This window comes from Semicossyphus pulcher, unplaced genomic scaffold, assembly GCF_022749685.1.
Source record: "Semicossyphus pulcher isolate SPU_LCO1_2020_fin unplaced genomic scaffold, fSemPul1.0.p SCAF_18, whole genome shotgun sequence".
NCBI classification, from domain to species: Eukaryota; Metazoa; Chordata; class Actinopteri; order Labriformes; family Labridae; genus Semicossyphus; species Semicossyphus pulcher.
The window spans coordinates 2,094,552-2,104,992 of NW_027211691.1; the positions used below are offsets into that span (position 1 = coordinate 2,094,552).

General features: G+C 42.9%; 1 protein-coding gene across 1 annotated transcript in view; it reads right to left on the minus strand.

The window, feature by feature from the left end:
- adarb2 (adenosine deaminase RNA specific B2 (inactive)) overlaps positions 1 to 4,677 on the minus strand; it is a 213,067-nt gene extending 208,390 nt beyond the window's left edge. Inside the window, exon 1 of the mRNA XM_069667522.1 lies at positions 4,575 to 4,677. Within this exon, the coding sequence (XP_069523623.1) occupies positions 4,575 to 4,677 (103 nt within the window). The remainder of the gene's footprint in view (positions 1 to 4,574) is intronic.
- Positions 4,678 to 10,441: the final 5,764 nt, after the last annotated feature.

Here is a 10,441-nt window from a genome sequence, read left to right on the forward strand (position 1 = left end):
TGGATTGTAAATGTAAATGTCGGCCATTGTAGAGAAAATACTGTATTAATACAATGCACATGTTGGCGTCTGGTTCTGCGCCGGCAGACAGACATTTTTAAACAAGTTAGATTCAAAATAATCTGGAGCATGAATGAAGAAGCAGCCACACACAGATCCACTTCACAGCTCTCATTTTCAATTGAACAGCAGCTCTCTGTGCAGACGCTGCATACTGTGTTTGCAGTGTTCGTATCGTTGTAGCTTCAGTGTAAATACTTTTCAATGAGATCTCTGTTATCTGCATTGAGCAGCTTTTTATTGATGCAATCACTCACGCTTTAAAGACAAATTGTGGTGCGTATTAAACTGACCTGTTTTCTAAATATGTCTACTTCTGTTAAAATGTGTAACTGTAATTTTGCTTTAGCAATGAACAGCGCACATAGCAAATAGAAAACAGAAGCTACTACATTACCAACTCAACTTCTGAGATGTACGTCACACAGTTGGAGGCTGTAAGAGGTTTCAGACAGGTACAAGTCGAAAAATAAAGCAGCAACAAGTCAAATAATCCGACAGAGACAATATTTAAAAACACAAGCAGCCATCCTGGCCGTCTCAAATCTCTGCAGGTTCCATGTTACCAGAATGTATCTCAGACCCTTTGCTGCAGCTCATCCTCACTCTGTTCCTCTGTAGTTGTAAATGCAAGATGGCTAACATAAATACTCTTTATGACTATGATGAATTAAAAAAGTATTCCATTTAAAGATATTTAACAAACAGCGAAGTAGAGATGTGACAACATGACTGGACGATTTGTACGGTATGTTGGATTTAACCACTTTATATTTCCTGCTCTCCTGAAGGCTGAGAGAGACTGAAAATGCATTTCATCAAACTAAAACAGCTATTTTCGCTGATACTTAACAATACATGACATTTTGGTGACAAGCACCCAGCACTTATTTAAATTCTTGGAAGCAGGAACGTACCTGGCGAGTTGAACCTGCACAGATTATGATTTGTTAAAAAGCAGTAAAATCCTAAAGGAGGTTCTGCGCTGCTCGGCCTTCGCTCTCCACTCTGACCTTTGCACTCACATCTGTACCGCTGCCATGAGCCTTCAGAAGGAAGCAGAAGACGCTGCGCAGCCGGAGCTTCCTCTCACTCTTCCTCCTCTGTGAGAGTCCCTGACTAACAGAGCAGCCCCTCAGAGAGCATCGGGGGGCTCGGCACTGATCGACTCTCCCGCCCTGCTAATGTCTCTGCCGCTGGCCGCCTCGAGAGCCCCCGAACGAGAAGCCGATGACCCTCATCCTCTGCCCTGCCCCGCACACCTCCTCCATCCTCCTCCTCAACTTTCATCAGCACCCGACAGCCCACACTCGACCCCTCAGACGCCACCTCCCCGGGAACAAGAGCGGAAACAGTAATTGCTACATAAATTATGTTACACTCTGTGTTTTTCACATTCGCCCCTGGGCGCTCCTGATGATACGCTGATACACTGAACTGTACGCTCAGAGTACAGGGTGATAAGTGTGGCTGTAAAAGAATAATGTGCCTCTATAAATCTCTGCTCTGCTTATTTTTGTTCATAAAAACACACCGAGGATAAAAGACGAGGAATATGTCGTACATATGCCAACAGAGAGGAGGAAAGGTCATGTTTGATTGACAGGTAGGATTTTACAGATGCTGCTACAGTCACCCAGACGTTCCTGTGCATCACCGGACTGTCACACACCTCCTAACGGCTTTTATTTACGGCATCCCTGAGGGACATAAATCACCAGGCTGTGATTAATTAAGAGGCCGATACACAGCATGTCCATGAATCCTACCGGGTGCGATGACAAACACAAATGTATATCTGCACAACGGCGAGCTGACCGGAGCTCTGTAACCTCAACCAGGGAGAGCAGAAAACACAGCTGGTGAGTTCAGGAACGTGTGTGATTTCTAGGAATCCTGAGCCGAGGGTGACACAACACGTAAGCAAAATAAATCAGTGACTTTTAATCTCCTGTCTGCAGTCATTTGTTTTGCAATCTGCAGCCGTGCAAAAAAACGAACAATCACAAAGAGGAGTTTGGTGGGAAAAAAGAATCTGCTTACAACCTTTTAAATACGCACACAGGTTTTAAAGAGTCCATCTACAAATAATCTGCAGCCTTTTCAAGGGATTAAGCCCCAAATGCCATGCAATAATCCCTCTGTGACTTTCTGCCTGAAGGTCTGTAATAAAAATAATTGTGTGAAATCTCAAGATAATAATCAGTTGGCATTTGAGATGAAGGATAAAACTGATAAGAATGAAAAAAAATCCGGCTTTGCGGAAGCTGTGTTTAAGTTTGAAATCCTTCAATCAGGAAGTGTGCTCTTATTTTGGCAGATTAAGAAACATTTTCACATTTCTGAGAGCTTCTTCCCAAAGAGGAGAAAAAGATAAAAACCCAAAGAACAGATCAGACCGAACGTCTCCGAGTCCGTCTCCTGCAGCTTTCACAGAAGTCAGCGGCCCTCAGCACTTCCCAAAGACACACTTCATTTGCAGCCGGTCCCTGAACTGGCCCCTAATGTCCCGTGTTATCAGAATGAATCAGCAGCGCTGATAAATTAGCCGTTCGGAAAACACGCTGCGAAGGCCTGTCAGCTAATGTGCGCGCGTCTGTGTGGCACTCATATGCAATGCTTAATGTTGTGGAACCAATTCTGTCGTTTCCATTATGTAAATACATTTGCCTCAGCACTATATTTTATGTATTGTCTCCCTTGTCTCAATTACTTGGGCTATTAAAAATCAGGAGGTTATGGAAATGAGGTGCGGTTGTCTGTTTGTACTTTGATGACAAGTGCAAAGTGTTTATGAAAGCTCGTTATGCATTCAATCGCAGTCGGATACGTCAACACGCTCCCAGCGTTCATCCATATTCCACAATGCACCGGGGCGGCTCGTCGCTTTCTCCCAGCACAAACAGTCGAACAGTTGTCTTATCATCTGTTACACATATAAATTAATTAAAATAAATGAGTCAGTGATGTTTTATTTACATTGACTCTGCTTCCTTTTGGAGGTGGCAGAAAATAACAACTCAAAACAAAACAGAGGACATATTAGTGAGAGTGTTTGTGGCCTCTGCCGGAGAAAATAAGAGTAACTTTCTGTTAATTAGCCAAAATACCTCCAGAAATCATCCACACAAATAAATCAGAGAGAATCTTTTAAGAGGCAGTTAATCTTATTAGTCTGGAAGCTTCCACAGACTTCTTTCTTAATCTTTTCTAAATGTCATTTTTACATTTTTTCACTGAGAGGCACAATAAAAAATAAATGACTCAGCAACAGAGAATAAAACTCTCTAAATTTCAACGATTTAAAAATAGTCAAAAAACAATAAAATTCAGAGTAAGGTGTGGACTTTGGGATGAATTATTATTTTAGTAAATGCATGAACGTGCAGCTGCAGATGACCAGTATCTCTGCACAACAGCACACCGGGTATTTGTTCACTCGAGCTCCGGTCAGCATCTATTTCACTCCGGCTGCAGAGAAAATGTTGCTTTGTTATTTTGTTTGAGTCACTGAAAATCAGCAGGAATTTTTACTGTGATTACAGATGTAATTAATCCCTCTTAAGCAAAAGTAAACTGACTGGATACACACTCCTTCATTAGTGACACTTCTGTGCAGCCGGTAGAGAGAAAGAAGGAAAAAATGGACACAAATAAAAATAATGGCACAAAAATAAATATTTTTCTAAAATAGAAAACAACTACTGACATTTTTCTTCTCCTTTTCTCTTCCTGTTAAAGGCCCAGAGCTGTTGGTCAAACTTTGTAGTGTTCAGTACATTTGACTAAAGCCCTGCAGAGCTCTAATGAGGCAGAAATAGTTTATATTAGAGAACAAAAAAAGGAAGAAGCTCTGAGAAAATATAAGAAACATAAGCTCTGATTATCAGGATGTTAGTGAGCTGCAGGGCAGTGACATGTCAGAGCTTTTTCTTCACAATCTCTCAGTCTTATTCCAGTGCATGCCGAGCACTTTCACCTGTTTGTTAAAATATTTTAAGTCTCTAATCAAAACTGAACTCTGATTTATTTTGAATAATGGAGTAAATGTTGTTTTAAGGGAGGAAGTTAAACGAGGTTTGGTGACACGTCGCGTTCTTTCCGGCTGCATTAATAGCAGGTGTTAGAGAGGAGAAATAAACCGCTACTCATTATGAGCTCTTGTTCAAACTTGTAATAAAGCGAACGAGTCGTTAGTGTTGTCATTGTGTTCGTCATGTCAGAAACAACGGAGGCTTTTTAAGGACAAAAGACGAAGCAGCAACTAAACTTTCCAAAGCAAAGACAATGCGTCATTTAAAGCCGCCGGCACATCCAAACACAGACCATTTCTTTATCCAAATAATCTAATGATTTAAAGCAGCACGAGGTGAAGCGGCGGCGGATCGAGCTGCTCAGCGGCTGGAGCAGCGCGAGGTCTGCCGGGCTTCGCGCGCTCCGCTGCCCCGCCAAGGTGCGCACGACCTCTGGAAGGAAAAGACTGGAAAAAGCAAAGAAGTGTTTTAAAGTTGTACCTTTTCTCTTGGATCGCCTCCTCCTCCTCCTCTTCAGCTTGCATTTGACCTGTCCGCTCTGAGCCCCGGACGCGCGGCTGCTGTTTCCAAGTACGGATGCCATCAGCGCAGCGTTGGAGCGCAGCGCAGAATAACTTGGACTCGGCGGCTCGACTCCTCTTTGTACTTGTCTCGCTTCAGCTCCGCTGCTCTGTGGTAACGCAGCGTCCTCGGGTTTGACGTAGACTCGGACTATATTTTCGTCTCTCCCTCCTTCTTTATGACTCCAGAGCAGGGGGGAGCGCGTCTCGCTGTTCTTATATCACCTCTGAAACTCCGGCTCGCCTGCAGCTCACACAGAGACTGTTCGCAGCGCAGCGTGGCGGCTCTCAGCAGCTCTGATCCCGGCGCGCCCGCTCCGCTGCCTGCGCTCCTCTCACACAGTTTTCCGCGCCTCTGCAGAAATTTTGGCATCAGCCACTTTGAATCCAATCATGCAGGACGCCTATCTATTTGCTGCCGAGCTTTCTAATTAGGGTCCAATCGTGGCTGTCTGGGAGGTGTGACATCAGCAGCGACACCCACCAACACACACCCCTTATTCACCCGCTGCTTTTTTAAATGTTTCCACTGGTTCCTCACTCTTTTACACACTGCAGGGGAAGTCTGTTCTCTTCCGCCCTCCACAGGGGGGTCAGGGGTCAGCATGGCAGGGATTCTTGCTCAAGGGCACTTCAGCAGCATCAGGGACTGAGATATGGATATCCTTGCTGGGGGGCTGTTTCCATACTCACAATATGCCACCCTGCTGCAAACTCAACACCAACTTTAGGCTGAAAAACAGGCTGATGTGGTGTTTTGGACACACAGGAGGAAACACACACATTCTCAGTCCTCTGTTGGAGGAATCCTTCTCTTCTCCTTGTGCGCTTGTGTTTGTCTGCTGAGATTAATTACTTTCTTGCAGGATTATGGATCAGAATAAATTCCCTCTCTCTGTTCTAAAGTCACACAAAGGGAGATTACTCTATGATGCATAATGTCCAATTAGCAGACTCATCAAAACTATCACTAATATACTGTTTGAGCCAGTTTCTGTCCCGTTTCCCAGCTTTAATTCTACTATTACCAGCTTCCTTATTACAAAATAACTTTTATTTTGAAAATCCCATGTCGAGCTTTCAGGTGACCTTGAGTAGAGCTACGGGAGGCAGAAACTCTCCTGACAGAGTGTTGCAGCCACAAAGTTTGAGGATTGTGACATTTTGGCATTTTTGTGTGAAAGTGCAGCGTCGAGGCTTTCAGAAAGCATTTGTGGCGTTCATCGCTCGAGGTTATTGTTTGATTCCCTCGGCCGCTGCACGATGCGGAAGGTCAGGTGTGCGCTGTGAGGAGAGACCACGCTGCTGCCGGACATATTCAGGGCCTGTACGGAGGGAAAAAAAGGAGATTTGTCAGGACCTAATCAGAAAAAGTTTGTTCTCTGTAGCGGAGATCTCTCCGCGTCTTAAAGTCTGTGTTTTTCAGATGGAGTTCTGAATGAATGAAAGGATGATACATAAAAATTGTCCTTCTAATGTCTGTAAACGCTGTTATTTTCCCTAAAACATCACCTCTACCCTCCCCAGCTCTCGTCCGTTTTGATGTTCAAACAGAAAAACTAAACATTTGCAGAAAAAGCAGCAGGCCCAGTTTGCTGATGTCAGATTGAAAAGTCACTTTGAGGCTCTGTTGTTGGGTGAAACATTTCCTCTGGGCCTGAGGGGGAGAGACAGGGAGGGAGAGAGGGAGGAGAGGGAGGGTGTCGGGCCGTCCGCCAGGCTGCAGCCTGCCCTCAGGACGCCCACAAATATCCATGTAAATTGCAGTTTAAGAGAAATCAATACGAGTGACAAGTTGCCAATGCCACTATCTGGGGCAGTAATGAAGGTATGCTAGCAGAGGGGGGGCTGAAGCGTACATAGATAACAGCCAACAGGCGGGGTGGGGCCGAGGTACAGGTTAGAGGCATGTGTATGTACGCACACACACACATAAACACACAGAGCAAGGTCAGCAGCCACTTTGGCCTGGACCTGACCTGGATTATCACCTCTTACATCACCACACACATCTTCTCCGTGTCACACGTGTCACTGTCCTTTTACATGTCCTCCATTTAATCAGGGATCTGTAGATGACACTGTTTCTACAAAGCACACAGGTTTCAGGTAAAGGAACGTGATCTAATGGAATCGTGTATAAATAAGGTGCTACTGATGAGGACATTGTCTGTGTCATTTCTAAACAGTCTAAGGTTTTTTCTTTTAAGTTAACAACACAGCGTTTTGTGACTCTGTGATGTGCAGGAAAGAAAGATGCTCTCTGTCATGATGGTTTCACGTTCAGACTACCTGGCTGGGTTAAGGTCAAGTTTGTGGTGTAGATAAAAAGAAGTATATTGATACATCAGTTACATACAATGTTAAATGTCTTAATGTAGGTAACGTAAACTTAATTATCTATGTAAGTAAGACTTTGTTTCTACAGTGTAATCTGACCCACAGAGCCTTTGCTAGATGAGCATCCCTACCGATGGCAGACTCGTCCTCAAACAGACACTTTTGGTTCAGAGAAATGATCCTGGTTTGAATTCTAATGATGTTAGTAAAATTACATTCATGTGTTAGGTTAAGTACATATAAGTGACATTAAAGGAGCAGTTCAGTATTTTTAAACCTGGGCCTCACAGGAACAAAAGCTTTTGCAATCGGTCCAGCAGATGTCCTCTGCTGCAGCCGCGATACGGCCGCAATGGCTGCGACATAATCCAGGGACAACTGCGCCGATCAAAGTGTTCTTGTTTTTGCTGCAGACAGGCTGAGATTGTTACTCCAGGTGTCGACAACATGACTGAAATGATCCCTACAAAGATCGTCCTTTTTTTAAAGAGTAAGATCCTTCTTGTGTAACCAGAAACAGTGACATTTGTAGGTAAAGAAATTAGATGCATGTAAATATGGTAGGTCTTCTTACTCGATAGATAGTTGCCCGTTTGGTCCCTGTGGTCTTGGCCCCCTCCTCTAGTTAATTTTGAAAGAGTCTGCAGCACTGCCTGTTGATCAGAGGGGGGGGATCCTCCGACGTGGTTACACAGCACTGTGTAGTGTCCGAAGTATCATCTCTGGACACGCCCGGCCATCAAATTGAAATGCCTCATCTTCATCGTCGATCATGTAAATATTCATCCATGGCTTTTGATATATATTGCTGCTGGCAGTCCTCTACGTAAACAAATCCTCTCTCCAACTCTAACTCACGTTTCCACCACGCTGTTCAGGTAACATCTCACCACCCGCAGGATTTCAGAGCGAGACTTCTCCTTGAGCGAGACTTCTGTTTCTGGTTACACAAAAAGGATCTTACTGTTTCACAAAAGGCCGATCTTTGTAGGGATCCTTTCTGTAATGTTGTCCGACACATGGAGTAACAAGCTGAGCCTGTCAGCGGCAAAAACAAGAAAATTTAGTGGATGTACTTTGATCGGGCGCAGTTGCCCCTGGATTATGGTGCAGCCATTGCGGCCGTCATTTCAGACACAAATCTGTACAAATAGGGCCTAGGTTTAAAAATACTGAACTCGTCCTTTAAGGATGAAACTTATAAGAGGTCACTGCTGACCTTTGGTATCACAGGAGACTTGAACTCTCCAGGTTAACCTCCGTCGCTCCAAACCATCCAAAAAAAGGACTTTAAGGCTTAAAAACTACATTTTCCGACTTTTCTCTGGTTATACTTTTTCTCTGCCTAACTGCTAACATAAATATGGGTATAAATAATATATGATAATGTATGTAAATGTAAGTTTGCATTAGTTTAAATAAGTCAACATGACTTTATGTTTCACACAGGACGAGATCAGCGCTCTCCTGGGTCCTTCGTCTGTTTGACCCATCCATCAAACGTCCTCCCTGTATGGTCTCTGGCTCTTTACCTGACATGTTTTTCTTCATGACATTTTAACGTAGTATGAGGCAATATATTGTGCTGTCTCTGCAAAATGTAAGTAAGTGGAGGCTTAGCGAGACTGTGCTGGATAAACAGGAACACAGCATGCAACGTATATGAGAAGTTCAATGATTTTAAAGTGAAGTGAAATACAATAAGACAAGTAATTTACTGCCTACAGAAACTGTGAGACGGATAAACATCAGTCAAAATGGATTTCTGAGGTTAAATATATTCTTGAATAAAGGTTATCATATTTAGAGCGGAGATTAGAGCTGCAGGGAAGTGTTATTATTTCCTAATGATTTCTGATCAATTCATACACAAAGACACGTCTGTGTGTGAAAACAGTGAAAGGTGTTTATCACAGCTTCAAGTCCACAAACGGCTTCATTTGTCTCACCAAGAAACAGACAGTAAGTTTATCATCACATTTAAGAAGCTGGAAAGAGCAAAAAAAACAGCATTTCTACGTGAAGAGGGAAAAACTGGTTATCAAAACAGCTGCAGTTTGATTTCCTGTCAATCAACTAATCAATTAATTGACCAATCCTTTCAGCTATCGAGGAAATATCAATCAAGAGAACATTAAATCCAAGGTTAAGGATATACATCCTCTGTGGCGGCATGAGGACTCTAGTATAAGCTCGACTCTTATCTCTGGCGGTGCGACCCCCCGACTCGTGCGGGGAGTTCATCACGCCGTCTTCCTGTTTAAAATGTGAATTCTTCTAATCCGAGATAACGCTGACGACATCATCGGGGTCATTTTGTCAAACTTTAGAAACTCCTGCAGCGCCAAAGACCACATGAAACAACTTTTTCAGACTTCATAATGTGTCGCTTTTTGTTTGTTATATTATAAAGAAGTGTTATAAGTTTGTCTGAGCTTTTGTGATGAGAGGAAAACTTAACTTTGCTTCCAAACACTGTCGTTTAGTTTCTTTAAATAAAATCAGTGGTAACTATCGGATTGAAAATTTGCTCATTTCTATATTATTTGATAAAGTTTAGCTTTAACGGGTTATACATCAGTTTAGATTGAAACAGGAGCCTTTATGTGACCTAAAAAAACAAACAAGACCATCAGAAAATAGATCGGCTATTTATATAAAGTTATTTTTAACGTCCGTCACTGACTGTCGGCTCAGATTCTTCTGATTCATTGCAGGAGGATATTATGTTTACATCCTCCCCTGTGATGTTTGCAGTCAGTAGTACGTTATTCGGTTAAATGGAAGCAGGAGGAGATTTTTTCCACAGGGAATACTTTGATCACGTGAACATGAAAGAGAATAAAGCAGAGAATTAACTAAACAGGGAAAAAGCTCGAGCGATAATCAGAGTCAGCCTTCTGAGAGCTAACGTGAAGTCCTCACAGACGGGTCACAGTGAACATCACTCTAAAACAACCTCACAGTCATGCTGGCCTTAATACAGAGCTACATGAATCTCACTGTTGGCTTATGATTACAAAAACATGACATTAGTCTGGAACATAAATAACTTTAACTTCATCAACCAAGCTGAACTGTTGGCTGTTTGTATAAATGGGTCTAAAACAAAGTCTCCCTCTTCATATTATAGTTATTGTTACATAGACACAAATTTAAAGACTTATTGCCACGCGTCCTGCAAACAGCTGTGTTTACACAAGAAAAACAGGGTTAAAATGAAGTATCGTCTCTCAGCACCAAAACTAACAACAACAACGATATAGCCTCTGGGCGGCCATTTTTTAAAATCCTCTGGTGTAGCCTGCGGTTATTCAGATGGGGAATAAAAAACTTTCCTTTTTCACTGCATGTTTTCAGCTCATTGCTCACAGTTCGACGAGCAACTTCAGTCTGCTACCGGACTGTTTCACTTACATGCAAATATGTTTGTTGTTTGTAAAGATT